This window comes from Durotheca rogersii (genome assembly GCF_024521655.1).
Source record: "Durotheca rogersii strain YMJ 92031201 chromosome Unknown GGS23scaffold_4, whole genome shotgun sequence".
Taxonomy (NCBI): domain Eukaryota; kingdom Fungi; phylum Ascomycota; class Sordariomycetes; order Xylariales; family Xylariaceae; genus Durotheca; species Durotheca rogersii.
Genome location: NW_026251235.1, coordinates 1,850,258 through 1,866,745, shown reverse-complemented (window position 1 = coordinate 1,866,745; position 16,488 = coordinate 1,850,258). Strand labels below are relative to the sequence as shown.

The 16,488-nt window shown below is 54.6% G+C and overlaps 7 protein-coding genes across 7 annotated transcripts; 2 read left to right on the top strand and 5 right to left on the bottom strand.

Annotated features, from left to right (window-relative positions):
- Nucleotides 1-893: 893 nt before the first annotated feature.
- On the bottom strand, nucleotides 894-1,518 carry GGS23DRAFT_371404 (uncharacterized protein). The gene is made up of 2 exons (XM_051513355.1): nucleotides 1,319-1,518; nucleotides 894-1,248 (listed from the first exon to the last, which is right to left on the bottom strand). The coding sequence occupies exons 1-2, from the start codon at nucleotides 1,386-1,388 to the stop codon at nucleotides 995-997; spliced, it is 324 nt and encodes a 107-aa protein (XP_051374861.1). The 5' UTR covers nucleotides 1,389-1,518; the 3' UTR covers nucleotides 894-994.
- An 840-nt stretch (nucleotides 1,519-2,358) lies between these two features.
- On the top strand, nucleotides 2,359-3,490 carry GGS23DRAFT_594292 (uncharacterized protein; the record flags this gene model as incomplete). Its single annotated transcript, XM_051518138.1, has 3 exons — nucleotides 2,359-2,632; nucleotides 2,687-3,169; nucleotides 3,291-3,490. The coding sequence occupies 3 exons, from the start codon at nucleotides 2,359-2,361 to the stop codon at nucleotides 3,488-3,490; spliced, it is 957 nt and encodes a 318-aa protein (XP_051374860.1).
- Nucleotides 3,491-5,511: 2,021 nt separating this feature from the next.
- Nucleotides 5,512-6,514, bottom strand: GGS23DRAFT_617231 (NAD(P)-binding protein; the record flags this gene model as incomplete). Its single annotated transcript, XM_051520849.1, has 2 exons — nucleotides 5,512-6,371; nucleotides 6,448-6,514. The coding sequence occupies 2 exons, from the start codon at nucleotides 6,512-6,514 to the stop codon at nucleotides 5,512-5,514; spliced, it is 927 nt and encodes a 308-aa protein (XP_051374859.1).
- A 917-nt stretch (nucleotides 6,515-7,431) lies between these two features.
- On the bottom strand, nucleotides 7,432-8,415 carry GGS23DRAFT_555735 (uncharacterized protein). Its single transcript, XM_051515615.1, has 2 exons — nucleotides 7,914-8,415; nucleotides 7,432-7,837 (listed from the first exon to the last, which is right to left on the bottom strand). Exons 1-2 carry the CDS (start codon nucleotides 8,288-8,290, stop codon nucleotides 7,666-7,668), a joined length of 549 nt encoding a protein of 182 aa, XP_051374858.1. The 5' UTR covers nucleotides 8,291-8,415; the 3' UTR covers nucleotides 7,432-7,665.
- Nucleotides 8,416-9,132: 717 nt separating this feature from the next.
- On the bottom strand, nucleotides 9,133-10,106 carry GGS23DRAFT_594289 (NAD(P)-binding protein; the record flags this gene model as incomplete). Its single annotated transcript, XM_051518137.1, has 2 exons — nucleotides 9,133-9,795; nucleotides 9,852-10,106. 2 exons carry the CDS (start codon nucleotides 10,104-10,106, stop codon nucleotides 9,133-9,135), a joined length of 918 nt encoding a protein of 305 aa, XP_051374857.1.
- Nucleotides 10,107-10,781: 675 nt separating this feature from the next.
- Nucleotides 10,782-13,056, bottom strand: GGS23DRAFT_603522 (uncharacterized protein; the record flags this gene model as incomplete). Its single annotated transcript, XM_051519485.1, has 3 exons — nucleotides 10,782-11,710; nucleotides 11,781-12,064; nucleotides 12,122-13,056. The coding sequence occupies 3 exons, from the start codon at nucleotides 13,054-13,056 to the stop codon at nucleotides 10,782-10,784; spliced, it is 2,148 nt and encodes a 715-aa protein (XP_051374856.1).
- A 1,169-nt stretch (nucleotides 13,057-14,225) lies between these two features.
- On the top strand, nucleotides 14,226-15,917 carry GGS23DRAFT_555729 (glycoside hydrolase family 64 protein). The gene has a single exon (XM_051515614.1). The coding sequence runs from the start codon at nucleotides 14,487-14,489 to the stop codon at nucleotides 15,636-15,638; it is 1,152 nt and encodes a 383-aa protein (XP_051374855.1). The 5' UTR covers nucleotides 14,226-14,486; the 3' UTR covers nucleotides 15,639-15,917.
- The last annotated feature ends 571 nt before the right edge of the window (nucleotides 15,918-16,488 follow it).

Here is a 16,488-nt window from a genome sequence, read left to right as displayed (position 1 = left end):
GAGACCGCAACCCGCCGTCTGGGTTCTCGACGCTGGAGGTGGTGTTGGTTTGGTTTGGGGGCTTAAGCGTTACCCACTGCGCCGTCCTCTTCCCGTTGCCTCGCCAATCTATTTGTAACTGCGAACTTGGTTAGGGTAGGCAGACGTTGCGCATTCGCATCGCAATGACGCTACACCGGGTCTCTGCTCCATAGGTGTTCTCCCCGTCTACTGTAGGTGCCCGGCTTACTACGTACTCGTTACCTGCCCGCCTGGTATTGGCATCTCCTATGGCAGCCCGTCAGCACTTACGATTCCTACTGCTGTTACTCGACAGGAGCCAACAAACTCGTCCACCCCAGGTTATTCGCTCACCTCGTCTAAATGATATTACCATGTAACTGTCACGGCAAATCGCGACGAAAACATCGGTGATAGACAAGCAGTCTCGTGTTCGTAACCACTTAGGTATTATGAACCTGTAGATGCCTAAAGGAGGTCCCTAAGGCGATGACCACCTAATCTTGTGACGGGCTAAGTCGTGGCAGAGAAATCCAGTAATGTCCCCCGTGATCTCCCGTGACGGTACCAAAGCCAGCCACGCCCGCTTCTGTTCTTAACGAGTGTTAACCACGACAATAAATCAAGTCGCGATCCACCTCTGTGCGCGTACGGGACCCGATAGGCAAGCCCCTATTGTTACCATGTAGCGGGCGACTGCATACCCGAGGCGAAGATAGAAAAGAAGAAGACGTAGCAGTAGAAGGAAGAGAAGCAGACAAAGGAGAGAAAAGCCTCCAAAAATCCCGAGCATGTAACCTAGGGTCCCGAGACCAACGAGGAGGCAGCCAAGCGCGCGCGTGCTCTCCGCCAAATGGGTTCTACCTCCCGTACCCGCTTCTTAGTCGTCTCCAACACCTGCTGTCCCAGGGAGGAGTTAATGTCGGCGGGAAAGCCTGGGATAAAAAACGAAAACAATGGGGAGAGGCGGAGAGGCAGAGGAGAGAACCGGGTGCTACTCCTGGCCTCCCTCCTTTAGGCTTCGGGCCAGCTTATATGAGTAGATATCATTGTCGAAAGTTTGGGTGTCCTCCCGCGCTAGGTTATCAGGTGCCGCCGCCGAGTTGCCACTCCGAGCTAGCTTATAGACGTAGATCTCATCTAAGGGACCGACATTGGCCGTCTCGCGCTTCTTATTGTCATCCGCGCCGAGAGCGTTAAGCGACGGCAAACCATCCCCAGGGTGCGCAGCGACGGTAGACGTCTCTCCTGTGGGATAGATATAGTAAATATCTCAACGATGAGTCCTACGTTTCCGGGGTTGGGAACAAGCACATACCGTTCGCCAAAGGCATGGCAAATGCGCAAGCCAGCCAGGAGGCAACGAGATAAACCTTGGAGCAGAGCATAGCAGTATAGTGGTTTGGTGAAATAGATGCTCGGATGGGCCGTAGACAAATGCCGGTTGGGGAGGGGGAGGGGGTTAGTCTGGGGAATCATTTGCTGAACACTTGGGACAGGAGTCACAGTCCGGGTTTTTATACTCCTATCGACTCTAGTTAGCGCCCATTGCTCTCAAGCTAATATCCTGAAGCTCGCAGGTAGGTAGATGAAATCAACATAGCTCTCGCGTACGTAGGAGAGCAAGTCATATCGCGAATCGCGCTGGTATGACCAGATGCGTTAGGCAACCAACGATCGTGTCCTCACTTCCCTCAATACGGTCTTCGTTGCGTCCCAAAAGTCTCACGACAGACCGGCTCGCCGCTCTAACATCAATTCTGGCTTCATATTCGACCGGACCTAGATTCTCGAGGTTGGGATCGGATCACCCATGCTCTTGTCTTGTGGTCGGGAGAAGCTCTTCGATGGGGTAGATTTAACATGACTTCCCTATTGTATGAGATCGTGGGTAAGACTGTTGGGCGAGGCCGCTGGTGTGATGGGAGGTCATGATATTTTGGTTTCACAGGTCATACCTTGCCAGCTTGCGAGTCTTCCACGACATCTACGAACAAGTCTTACGCCATATGGCTGCACATCTCGTGATATTAATTGGCTCGATCAAGGCAACAGCGGGATAGGGATATGCAATGGCCAGCAGTCGAGACCTTGGAGAGACCGAGAAGATAGGAAGAGAAAAACAAGACTTGTACAAACACTGCATAACCCCACTCGTGGGCCCTTAAACCACCCCCCTATAGTGGTAGGCCTATCGTAGTCTCGAGGGCTCATACCCCGGTGATACCGTGGAGTGGTCTCGAGCGACACCTGAGGGGGAGAGGGGCAAGATGGGCCGGCCGGAGTTGGTTAAGAGTAAACTCACGGTCCTCTTCGTCGCCGGTAAGTTGTTCTGGTGGTCTCCCCTTCAAAGTGATCATGGAAGCTGTCTTTGGGAAATCCGACATGTTCCAGACCAACTTGCTGGCTCTATGGCGCAGTAAAGAACCAGCCGAATACTCAAAGGCTTTGCTTGAAGAGGATGACGAAACGAATGGGCTGTCGCTGATGAGGAGGCATGGCTCTAGCCGAAGATGGCAGGTCTTGACTCTCCTCCATCTCCTCTTCTTTTCAGGGGGTGCTATTCTTTACGCTGCGGCCTGGGCTAAGTATTCTGAGCGCAACGCGTGCCTCAAAGTTACCTCTACTTATTGTTAGTTGGCTAATCCGGTGTAAAATAATAGAGATTGACATTTTCACTTGCTAGCCCCCATCCTCGACGAGGTAGACATGCCGTTAACCGACGTTACGTTGAACGGAAGTCTCTGGCAGGGGAAGAACACGCCTATCTGGCGAGGCTACCCGGATTCTAACGAGACAATGTCGGCTTGGGCAAGAAACGACCACATGCATCACATCGTCGTAACCAGAGAGCAGGTCATCAAGCTGGGAAAGGACCCCGGCACGGCAGTGAAGCTCAACGATGAGTACTGGGGCTTGGGTGACGACGCGTATGCCGCCACACTTGATTTCCCCCATCAAGTGCACTGTTTGAATAGGCTTCGGAAAGAGGCCTTCAGATACTGGCGCCGGGCAGGGGCGACAGCACCCGAGTGGACGGACCTTCATTGGCTCCATCTACTACATTGTACCGAGATGCTGATGGAGCATATTCTCTGCAATGCCGACGCCGGCTTTATAACCTTTAATTGGATGGAACACGAGTCTACCCCTTCCCCCGATATGAGCGGTGAGTGCTCCCTCTCTTCTTCTCGCCCGCTCGCGATCTGTCTGGTTCATGCCGCTCGTGTCGCAGCCGGCAATACCCCCACGATCTCGGATGAGCAGCGTGTTGACTCGGAGTATCGTAGTGCGAAGGAAGTGTAGAGACTGGCGTCAGTTGGTTGATTATGAGAAGGCATATAGGTTGAAGGACGACGTAGAGAAGTGGTTGCGGTGGAGGAAGCCGGAGGAGGCTACAGCACTGAGACAGCCCCAGGACTGGTGGGACCATCGCGAACAGTACGACACGTGCCGCTACCTCGACGACGACGATAGAGAGTGTAATTGAGAGGACGGCGAACACGAAAAGAAAGAGACACATGGGGAGGGGACCAGAGGGAGGGAGAGGAGAGAAAGGCAGGGATGGAGGATACGTGTGAGTGCGTTAGACGGAGTCGGAGTGTAGCTACTAATACTATGGATGGTGTTAGGAGGCAGGTAGTTTAGCTGCGGGAGGAGCCCAAGTACCAAATTGGTGTCAGTATTACGCCTGAGTACATTGTTTGGATAAGGTATTCGGGGTAGGCACCTACTACCTCAGGTACCTCCTTAGGTGCCTACACCTACCACCTTAGGTACCTCCTTAGGTGCCTACACCTATGAACCTGCAGGTACCTGTAGAGACCGTATAAAATGTAGGCACAGGTCGATGCCGACGACATCCACCGAACGACGTGGCAGGCTAGGTACCTATACACACAAATTCACTCGGTCTACCTAACCCGCCCAGGTACCTACCTACCTAGGTAGGTACTGTTACGCCGATTCCTACCCCATGAACGGTGAGGTCGCGAAAGAACACATCGTGCCTCCTATCCCCCTTTCCAACGCGGTTCCATAGAAACAAAGCAACCAAATCACGGATATCATCGCCACCCGAAGTAGCATTCTCCTGGCTGAGGCCTTATTGAGCTGGATGACTATTATATGGTGCCATATCGACGACCTAGTAGGCGAGTGGATAGCTCCCTGAGCTAGTTCGGGTTCGACAGATTCAACTAGAGCAGAGAGAATCCATACGTCAAGCTGTTGGGGATACTGGGGTTTCGCAAGATGACATGTCGTCTTCAACTATCCCATGTTGGTAGCTGTGAGTGAGACAACACAAGGTGTAGTCAAAATAGATTAGACAGGTCTATGGTTGAAAGTCGAATTTAGTATGTACCTACCTTACGGCGTGTACTAATTCAGAGAAGACGTATCTGTCTTCTAGGGCCGTTACGGACATCTCGCTTCTCTTACTCCCGCCAAGTTGTGATGCTGCGAATAGGGGGAACCTACGCAACCCTAACCAACCTAACCGTAGGTATATTAATATGGCCATCCTGGGAGCCGCGAAGCCCACTCGGCGAAAGGAAACTAGCTGAAAGGAGAGTTTCTCTTTTGGGCCTGGGAATAGCGCCGGCCCCTCGAAATGGTGGAGCCGTAAGCAACAATACCTAGCGAATACTCCTGGGCGAGCTGGGTGTGCTGGCGGGCGGCGGGCGAGTATTATTGATACAGTAGGTGCGACATAAGGAACCCGATCAGGGTAAGGAGGGCATTCTACTGCCATTAGCGCACCTCGCTTCGCCCGGAGATCACCCCCATGGTGGACATGGCGCGGCGGATTAGATCTACCGTGGTCATCGCGTGTTTCAGTGAGGTCCTCGCGTGGGCGTCGGCCTAGGTGTTGCAGTGAGGGACTAGGAGCAAGCTGGGAAAGATGAACGGCTGATGGAAGCCAATGATCTCATCATGGCGTTATAGTTCTAATGCTGTACTCTTCAGCAGCTCGGGCGGGTTTTAATCCGCTGCCGTTCGAACCCAGTCGCGGGCCCCCTAATTCCTAATGTAAAGTAAAGATTCAGCTTACGACAAGGAATAGTACGATCAAGGACATTAGGTATATAAGCGAGATCCCGGCTACTTGCCTAGAAGGGCAATACAAGAGTAGATAGTATCTATATGGGATAAATCGATGCTACGAAGTTCGGACCCTGAAACGTCCAGCTCCGACTTCAAATAATCAGCCACGAGCTTATTAAAAATGAGCAGCGACGGATTACAAGCTAAGTACAGGATATTCCAACACTTCAACAACAGTGACGGTGTATCTAGTCTAACCGTAACGTCAGAGAAAGCCTAATAATAACCCGAAATCCGTCTACGTTGCATACCCCCAGTTTCCAAAACTCTCACGATCCCACTCCCTTTGATGCTCTGTTGCATATTAGAAATGTATGAATCTAATCAGTCTAACTATGGCCGCCACACTCTTCTTTTCGCAGGATGCGAATATCGCCCCCCTTCTCTTCCTCGACTCCCAGATCACAGCGGCTCGAGGTCGCGGAGCTCGTTCTCGGTCCAGGCCCAGAGGCGCTCGGCGAGCTCGTCGTCGAGGGCGTCCTTGGAGGCGCCGGACCTGCGGCCGACGGGCTCGTAGTAGGCGCCGCTTTGGGGGCCGGCGCCGGGGGCGCGGGGCGCGGTGGCGGCCCACAGGGGGTTGCGGGCGAGGTCGGCGGCGCTGCTGAGCAGGAACTTGCCGACGGTGAAGAGGCGGGTGGACAGGGAGGGCTCGGCGTGGCTCATGAGGCCGGTGCGGCCGATGCCCGGGTGGACGGCGACGGTGGCGACGGCGGGGTAGCGGCGCGCCAGCGCGCGGCCGTAGGCGATCTGCGCCACCTTGCTCTGCCCGTACCGGCCGAACGCGTCCACGCCCGCCGTCTCCGCCGCCCGCAGCGACGCGAACTCGATCCCCCCCGCCGGCGCCATGCCGTGCGCCCGCGACGACACCAGCACGTGCCGCACGTCCGCCCCCGGCCGCGCCGCCGTCCGCAGCAGCGTCGGCCACAGCAGCTGCGCTAGCACCGCGTGCCCCAGGAAGTTGTTCCCCCACTGCACCTCGAACCCCTCCGCCGTCAGCCCCGGCGGCGTCGCCATGACCCCCGCGTTCGCGATGAAGATGTCTAGCCGCGGCGACGCGAACCCCTGCACGAGGGCCTCTCGTATCTGGCCCCGCGGCGCGCACAGGTCGCACGGGATGAAGGTGAACTCGGTGTCGGGCCCCTTGGCCTTAGCCGCGGCAGTGACGGCGGCAGCGGCCTCCCTATTGCGGCCGGTGAAGTAGATGTGGGCAGGGTTATGTGCAGCTAGGAAGAGAACCAGTTCCTTGCCGACTCCCCCGGTGCCTGGTTATCCGCGGTCGGTTAATAATAGTCCACAGCTGTGTTGGTGGGCATGTAAATAGAGCGGTTATTGACGAACCTCCAGTAATGAATATGACCTTGCCCGACAAGTCGGGTATATCCTTCTCCGGGTCGTAACAGATCATTGTGATTGGTATTATGAAATATGAGCGAGTAGTGGGTGATACGATGCTCTAAGCCTTTTAGTGTAACTATCCTCTCCCAGAAGGAAAAGCAGAAAAGGTCGGGAGTGATAATATTCGATGCTGCGACCTCTTAACAATTCTGTCGGTGCAGGCGCGCAGTCTGTATTTATATTGTCTACGTAGGCAGAAACACATATCTGTCATAACTCTGAATGCCTACGCATCTATAAGACGGAGTATACTGGTAACCCGATCATACTAGTAACCCGGTCGTATAATCATCGACTAAGTCGGCGAATTCAGCTACTACCCTGCCAGCATAAATACTGCCTAGACGCATATCAGCCAGGTGCGTGCACTGCCGACCCATACTATAATCTTCCGTGTTAGGGTTATAGCTACTCTCTGTATTTAAGAGAGTCATCCTGACTAGACAGCACGAGCACTTCATTGATACTACGACTAATAGACACAAATATCTCTCTACTTACTATCGGCTGCGTATATGAGAAAGTTTATAGCTATGCCTTATACGCATTAGCTACCTAGCGCAAGCGAATTATGCGATATTACTACTGCAAGAGACAGAGACTCGCCGTAGAGAGTTGTGCGATCATTCCTAATATTCCGCCAACAATCTCGAATGCTTGATGCCCCTTCGGAATTCTCTTGGAGGATGTCCTCTGATCAGTTCGTCTCTGGATGTAAGTCAATTCCACGGGTTAATAAACACCGCCGGGTTATGGATGAAGTCTTGTAGACGTTGCGGACAACAACGGCTTTAACCCCGGGCTAAGAAACGCCGCGTTAATATCTCACGTAACATCGGGGACAGCACTTATAATCCACGCCGCTGACCGCCCACAACAGAGTGGCTTGGGCCCGGCTTCGAGCAGGGACCCTATTGCGTAGGCGAGTTTTTGCCTGGCGATCATACTTCTATATTCAGTCACGCTGCACGATTCGTATAGCATTCTTGTCGCTCGGATGTCTTATTGGACGGGGACAGTGAAGAATGGCCTAATGAGGACCAGCGCCGCGCTGCCAGGAGCCTTGTAATATGCCCCATCCGCGCTAATTAGCATGCTAGATACCCGCTCCCAGTCCGTACTACCTGAGCTATGCGTATGCACGTCTCCAGATTGTTGTCGTCAGTTCTCTCCTGCCCCCTGGCCGACGCCGGAGTAAGCCGAGGACAGATGGTCCATGGGCACGCGCCTGAAGAAGTCCTCCCAGCTTACCGGTTTCACCTGGGGATACTTGTGGTTGTCAGTTTCGGGGCCCAGCAGTATCTGCCCGTTGAACATGTAGTACTCGTAGAACCTTCCGAGTAGCGTTAGCCCGTGGCACTCCTCCCCAGATAGTCGCAGAGGCGCAAGACAGCGCGGAAACCACTTACAGGATGATGTACGCGAAGAGCTTTTCCGGCTGGTTCTTCCGCAGCTCGTGCATCTGCTTGCAGTCCGACGCCACGTACCGCGGGACACCCGCCTCCGCGCACGCGTCCACCAACCGCGTCTGCCTCTCCGTCATCACCTTATCGTCCCCTAGGTAGCAGCACACCACCACGTCACACCCGCTCACGAACCGCCCCACGGCCGCCTCGTCGAACGCGTCCCCCTGCGTCAGCGAGACCCGCGTTGACAGCGCCGCGGGGACCTTCGACGGGTCCCTGCAGTACCCCTTCATGGCCACGTTCGGGTACTTGAGGAGCGCCGAGACAAGCTCGCGCGCGAATTTCCCCGCGATGCCGGCGATTCCGACGGTGAGCGACATGTTTTGGTATGAGGATCGCGTGTAGGGTTTCTGCTGAGGATATCCTCGAAGTTCAAGGTATCAAGTTTTGCTGCCGCTGAAAGGAAGACCGCTTCTCCCTCCCCTTTTATATCCGCCGTTGTGTACCCATAGTCGTTCCACACGTTCTGTGCGTGTTCGTGGTAGCGCCGCCACTTCCGAACGTTCTACTCGATCGGAGCTCCGTGGCGCCGAGTTGGGGTGTCCGGGCCTGGGTGATGCCGGCACTAGTTTGCCCTCAGTCGATGGCAAGGAGTACTCTTTGCGAGTTTCACCATCAATAGAAAACTTATACAGCTTCGCCCGTCTAGTTTACGGGTCATGCTCTCAGTACAAGATCGGGTAGGCAGAGGGCACGCTATAGTCCCGTTAATACCGCCTCGAGGCTTAAAGCTCGGGGATATTTCTTACCAAGGGATGGCCTACAAAGACATCATACACTACGAGATCCAACACTATCTGATAATATAGGTAATAGTAACTTGGAAGTTCATCGCTGTCGTATGGAAACCATAGCTCCTAGTCGGCATGTGATACTCGGGGATTACTGTACTATTCAATAACATGTTTCTAGAGGTTGGTAGCCTTCAGAATTGATGCTATCTCGGTTATTACTTCCCTGGATATTTCACCGTCATGCTTTGGTGAAGCAGATCGTTATTCTGGAGGGGATATTGGTTTTACAGAGAGGCATGCTGCGAATATTACCGCGGCGACATAGCTACGCATGGCAGATTCGCAAAAGGAAAGTAGTAATGGAATTGAGTACGGTCGAGGCCGCCCTTTTCGCCCGCCTCTAGTAGGTTATGGACCGGAATCTCAGCTCATCTCGTCTTAAACTGACTCTCCTTCTCAAGCCAGGTTCTGAAGTCCTTGAGGTCAGGGTTGATCTTTCTCAGGGCTGGGATGTCGGCTGCGTAACCGACATCGCGGAACCATCTGAACATGTACCCAAACTCCTTGAATAGCGAGTTTATGATGGTAGAGATGAAGTTGTACGTTGTGGGTAGTTCGGTCCCGGTCTTCTCCTTGAAGATGGCAGCAAATTCGCCGTAGGTCAGTTCGTCACCCGCCAGACTGAGCTTCTTGTTAGCGTACTTTTCCGGCTTCGTGAGCGCTTCGGCAGCGAAGAAGCCGATGTCGCTGGTTGCGATCAGCTGCAGCTTCTGGTCCTCCTTCAGGTTGGTCTTCCAGCTGGTGGCAAAGAGCTTGCCCATGAAGCCCGGCACGAGGTTTTCGAAGAAAGCGACGGGACGGAGAACGGTCCATTTCATCCCGCCGGCTTTGGCCTTATCATACAGGTGCTGCTCAATGTTGTGCTTGCTGATGAAGTGCGGGATGTCTGTCGGATGGTGGTCCGAGTTGGCGCCGCCGCGGTCGACCGACGAGTATACCAGATGTTTGACGCCGTTATTGAGCGAGGCATTGATCAAAGCTTTGCCCTGGACCTCCTCGGTCCGGGCGTTGGCGCCGCCGCCTATAGCTGCCTAAAGACGAGTTAGTTGCTTGGGTAGTCGAAAGTGCAATCCAGTTGGAGGCCGACCTGGACGCTGAAGACTCCCCATACGGGCGTCTTGGTCACCTCCTTCGCTTTCTGGAAGATACTCTCAGATGCGTCCAAGTTCCCGGGTAGCAACTTGATCCTAGGCGATTTCTTAAGAAGGCGCTGAGCAGATGCTGATTGGACATTGCGCGTGAGAGCCAGGATTTCAAAATCGGCGTTGGCCTTGAGCAACGCACTCACGACGGCCCCGCCCTGCTTGCCCGTGGCGCCGGTGATGAGGACAGCCCGAGACATGTCGATGCTTAGATAATACGGAAGGATGGTGGCTGTGAGATGGAGGAATGAGGTCGACAACCAACTGAGTATTGTATCTACGTGTGGGTATTTACTTGTATCAAGTGGGTTTCCTGGCGGGTGATATGAACGCAGGCGTAGAAACGGAGACAGAATACCGCGGGGAAAAAAAAAAGGGAAATAAAAGAAGACCACGATGGCTCGCATCCGACGTCACTATGATATGAGGCAGGTACCGTTTCCCGTAGGAAATGGGAAAAGTCACTGGCCAACGGGACCCATCTCGGAGGTCCCAGACACCGGTCGGCCCTGGCACGGAGCTTTGGGCGAGCGACTAAGGACAAGGAGGGGGTGTCCCTAGGGGTCGGTAGGTACTTAGGTACCTACCCCTCGCACAACCCAGCGCCGCAGGTCTTGCCTCACGTAGGTACCTACCTGTTAGGCATACTCGCTGAACGCGACGGTCCTTCTCAGTGGACGTGCTCGGTGTTGGCTAGAGGCGATGCCATCATCAATCATCATCCCCGCCCATTCCCGCAAGCGCGTAACCAAACGGCTACGAGAGAGCGCGAGTCCAGGCTCCCGGGAGAGCACTATCGAATATAGACAGAACTTAGGCATATCGATAGTATCTATCTCTCGGCCCGGGCCGGTCTGCAATCTAACTACCTAAGCTTATTGTAGCAAGGACCAAAGTTCCCCATCGTCAGTCTGCATCATCAAGGCATCCAAGTCCTTCATACCGCTCAGGTTGAGTTCCATCTCGTCCATATTACTAAGTAGGTAGTCCGGGTCATAGCCGGGGTCAGAAGTTGTGGTATCTATCGCTGTGCCATTCTCCATGTCAACACGGTCCAGCGAGTAGGAACTCAGACCCCAATCAAGATTTTGCTGGCCAATTTGTGGAACCTCGGGCGCTGCTCTGGGGAAGCCTGACCCATGGCGAGGCTTCATTTGGTTGTCTGACGATGCTCGCGAATCCGGCTGGGCTGAGGATGGTGTGCTAGTAACGTGTGCGTGCGTAGCCGGTGGAGAGGCCGGAGGAGTTCGTGTCCCAACAATATCGTGGACGGGGCCGGGGCTTCCGCCGGCACAATCTCCCCTACTGTTATTGATACAGACCGTTCTTTTCTGCAAATACCATATTTTGAGCTTTTGGAAGGCGGTTAGAAATGGTCGTGATTGTGGGAAATACCCATTCTGGGATAGATTGGCAACCCTTTGGATCAATGCGTCAAGATAGCTCGCGGGAGACGGTGGGTTGTCGCGATCATTGCCGGCCGTGGCAGGTAGTGACAGGTTCGCGGCAAAATGACTCAATTTTGTCAGGCATACCGCGGCACACATGCCCCAGGTGAGGAATATGTTAGGAAGATAGCGCGTGGTCGCATCATCCAGAGAGAGGTAGATGTCCAGAGCCGTCGCGCTAGCCTTCAAGCAGAGGCAGAGCGCGTCGGTATGCGTCGCAGTGAACGGTTGTCGTGGTCTTCCCGAGCTCTCTCTGTCCTTGTCCTGAGGGGGAGGAAACATCCGGCGATTGTAAACTCGGATGGCAACTTGGTGGATGTAAAGCTCCGCTATGGATGCAGCATATGCCGTAAGGTCTTTTTCGGGACGTCAATTGGTAATCAATCGCGAGACGAGGGGATGCTGATTATGAGCCTTATCACTTACGCGGGTTGATGTCTGTCGAGGAGGATTGCTTCCAGTCGGCCAATCGTTGTCGGAAAATACTCAGCAGATGCTGTGTTCTAAAATCATCGAACGATTGGTCCGTAAGGTGAGAGGAGGCGTTCAACGTTTTCGAAACCTCGTCAAAGATTTCCTGTAAGCCGACTAGGCTACACAGCCATTCGTCGTCCTTGTCTCTCGTGGAGTGTCGCCTCAGAGCATCAACGGATGCCCGGTACGATGATGTAGGTTGAATGGGTTGATGCCGTCGCAAAAGTGTCGCTGTACTGCATGATGAGGTTAGTGAACAGTTACAGGGTGATCGTAGTACGGTGAACACCAACCTTGACGCTCCAAGATAGACTGCTAGGAGAGTTCTGTAGTCATTCGCCTTATTCCTATTGTCGGTCTCGTTCGGTGCGGGCACCTCATCCAAGCCGAGATCGTGGGCCATGACCACGGCGCTATATATATGGTGGGGTAATGCAAACGTCTTGATGTGTTGCGGTTGGATGTAATATTGGGAGAAGAGGACCATAGACTGCAACAGGTCAAGCGATCGAGCGCCCTGTATAAAGACCTCCTGAGCGAGAGTGTCGTTGAGGCGGGCCAGAAAATGCGGCACTAGATGGGGCCTAATTGATGTGCTGGCTATCATCATAATTACTAGGAGCAAGATAGGCTTCTCTGCACGAAGAACGGACACATCCTCCTCGGGCGAGAACTGAATAATTGGCATGAACGGCCGCATGAAGATATTCCAGTGGTTGAACAGGAGAACAGCGGTGGGCATATCTACCAATCCCTGGCTGAAGACGTCGCCGGATGCTGCAATGTCGATCCCGCCATGCCCCAGGCCGGGTACTGAATCCCGACCCGGCCGCGTCGGCGATGAGCCGTCGGTATCCCGAGAATCGGAGTCTGGGGTTCTGGACCACTGCGGGTCGCCAGCTCTCTGGATGAACAGCTGCTGGTTTCGTAGCCGCTCAGAGTATAACGCGTTCGTCAACGCGCCAATCTTCTTCTCGAGCTCGGAAAATCTCTGTGAAGGCCTTGCGCGTGCCTTGGGGGGCCCAGGATCCTGACAAGGTCTCGAGAATCTGAGACAGGCCTCGCAGTCTCTTGAGCCTGGGACGGAAACACATTTGATCTTCATGTTGCGGCATGCGGTGCACGCCCTTACCCTCTTGAAAACATGGGCGGATTCCCCTGAAGGGGAATCGCCCTCGCGTTGGCCGCCAGGATTGGGAGTTGAGTTGTCGTCGATGGTGCTCTCCATAATGTGTCCGGTATTTACCTAGTAGTAGATAGAATCTCCTTGTAGGTACCTAGGTATTACCTAGGTATGTGAGCTGATCGGGACTAGCACGGCTGTTCCTCGTTCAAACCGATCTCAGTCGAGTGATGGGCTGACCGAAGCCCGCTTCAGAATCAGTGGTGACCAGTTGAACAAGTTGCCAGTCTCCGTATAGGGGCTGACATTAAGAGAGGTTCGGCGAACTGAGGTCCTTTACCTACCTACTAGATACGGCTAGATAGGTACCTAGGTATGTTAACGCCACATCGGAGTCTCGATATCAGAAGAAGTGGGCAGATCGATCGTGCAGAGATCCGCTGATGGGTACCTCTGGGAAGTACTCTACTACACAGAGGTACCTAAGGCACCCAGGTACACGCCGATACTCTTGATTCTCAAAAGCCGTTCAGCGATATGGCAACCCTCAACACGGTATTCCTCCTGGAGCATACCTACAAGTAGACTCTACGTCCACCCAAGCTTCAGATGAGTCCATAAACAACAGATTATGATGATGATCTGGAAATAAACGGCAGGTCAGTTGCGGCTCACGGAAGGCCTTGGTCGGCTTACCTGAAGTTCTTTTCGACGGTCCTTGCCGCATCGATAAAGGGTGCTACATAATAGGCCGGCGTCTACGTCTATATAGTATTTACCTATAACGCGGTTCGAAGCCAGTGTTAAGATGCCAACTCGAGCAATGTACTTGGGTCCCTCGACGAACCGTTCAGTGGATAGGCAATGTATTAGATGAAAATGGAACGCTAAATCCAGCCTTTATGAGGTAGGCATCTGGAGCAGTCGGTGAACCAGGTCAGACGGAGGCGGCAGGGCTAAGAGAACCGCTACGTCATCTTTTAACGACGCAGCCACGGCTGACTTCTCGGCGAAGTGAGGAGTATATACTAAGTACCTACCGAGGTAGGTACGTAGAAGGCAGTACATAGCTAGGAGGTACCTACCTACCTCTAAGGGCTTAGGTTGGCAGGCAGTTAGTGCCTACCTAGGTCGTTCTCCTGTGCTGCTGTGCCCAGTCAAAGACATCGATCCACTATCTTAGGTACCTAGAGCGTGCCGTACACACTGTACCTACCTCTCTATATCTGCCGCCTCAGATACCTGCCGTAGACCTACGCCACCTACCTCGGTGTGTCACGGCGACATACCTGGTATACCACCGACATGCCTACCCAGCACCTCGTCTGCTGCCGGGTGGCCCGACGGACTTCACCACATTCCACTTCTTGATCGCTTCTTGCTGAATATCATCTTGGATAGATTAAAAAGGTAGAGGAAATGCGCTACCCGACAATACCGGACTCCCTACAGACAGACTAAAGGAGCAAAGAACCTGATACGGTCCAGCACGACGCAGCAAAACGATAGTAGATACCCACCCCTCCTTCCCGGACATGCCTACTTCCCTCCGGGTACTGTTAAGGAATGGCAGCGATTCTGACCAAGTCTACGCCTACATCACCGGGATCGCCCTCCAGCATGGTGGGCGGCGCTGCATCCTGAAAGCTGACGGGCAAGGGCTGTACTTCCCCGAGAACCCGCGCGCCATCTGCTCACCGCTGACCGAGGACTGCGCCATCCTCCTCGGCCCCCCCGGCAATGCGGTCGAGACCACGATACCGCAACTGGCCGGCGGCCGCATATGGTTCTCGCGCGGCAAAAAGCTGACCTTCCTGCTGAACCCGGGCCCTGCCCTGGTCGAGCCGAGCGTGCTGAACCGCTCCGACCCGAACGCCAACGTCGACTTCGGCTTCTGCGAGTTCACCCTCGACAACGCCCAGCTCTACGCTAACATCAGCTACGTCGACTTCGTGCCTCGCCTGCCCATCGCCATCTCGCTGCGCCGGGCGAGCGGCGCCGTCCAGACCGTCGGCGGCATGGACCCGTCCGGCATGGAGCGCATCGCGCAGGGACTCTACGAGCAGGCGCAGAAGGACGGCCGCCGGTGGGACAAGCTGGTGGTGAAACGCAACGGCGAGATCCTCCGAGTCCTGAGCCCGATGCACGGCCAGGGCGTCGGCGCCAGCTTCAGGGGCTACTACGAGCCGTACGTGGACAAGGTGTGGGAGCACTACCTGGAGCGGCAGCGGCGGCCGCCAGGCTACCGGGGCAAGCCGCTGGTCATCGACACGCAGAGCGCGCCGGGGAAGCTGGCGGCCGAGTTTGGGGAGGACGGCACGGTGCGGATCGGCGGCGAGCTGTTCGGCAAGCCGAGCACGGCCGACATCCTCGGGTGCAACAGCGGGCCGTTCGCAACGGGCCCGTCGCCGACGCGCAACGCCATCATCCCACGGCTAGCCGCCGCATTCGCGCGGACGGCGCTGCTGCTTTCGGACGACCAGCCCTCGGTGCCGTCGACCTTCTACGAGCAAGACCCCACGAACCACTACGCGCGCCTCGTGCACATGCACAACGCCGAATCCAAGGGGTACGCTTTCGCCTACGACGACGTCCAGCGGAACGATTCCCTCGACATGTCCGGAAAGGTCAACGCCGGCGACCCGGTCCTCTTTACCGTGACGGTAGGTGGTACGCCAGCGGGGTAGAATCCTGTGTACTCTCTGGCTAGAACCTTTGGAGACGCTATGCCGGGTCGGCGCTGGGCTTTTCTATATTCATTGGCATCTTGATTGATCTAACACGAAACTATTAACAAGGGCGGTTATTTATATTGGTCAGGTATTTCGAAAATATGAGCGGTATACCGGAGTTTTCTCCTTGCCAGAAACGGAACCTTGTACACGCACTTAAAATAGTTGGGCTACCGTGATACTAGCGTTCAAATTGGAGTTTCCACGAATTCAAGTATAACTACGGCTAGAAATTACAGCCGTGTTTTGTAACTGACGGGTTACTTGGTAAAATCGACATTCGACATGTTTAAGACTTGTTGACCGTAGTAGGTCGTGGGTGTGAAGTAGGAAGCACAACCGGCTCGTGTTATTGCTAGATCGAAATACTTAAGTTATCTAAGGAGTTGGTAGGCTCTTGGAAGTGTTAGTTTCCTTTTCTTTTCCTTTGTCGAGGGAGGGATTCATCAAGCGTAGCCTTGCTCCGGCGAGGACATCACGTCTACTCGCTCGCCAGCGGCGGAAGGATTCGGCCCTGAAAATGAAACGGCGCACCAGCGGCGGCCGCAAGCGGATTCATCCTTCAGCCCAGAGAGAGGGCGGGGGATGGGGGTCTGAGGGGCAGAACACGGGCTACTTACTGTACCACGCGAGGCGGTGCCCGCAAGACGCGACGGCGGGCGGAGCGTGTGCCCATGTACGTGTGCGCGTGGGGTAAGCATTCAATTCGTCCTTCTAGTAAGCCAACCGTCGCAATACGAGTCTTGGGCATCAAGCGCCGTGTTCCTGCGTCAGGTCCGCCAACAATACGACCCGGCGAGAGAAC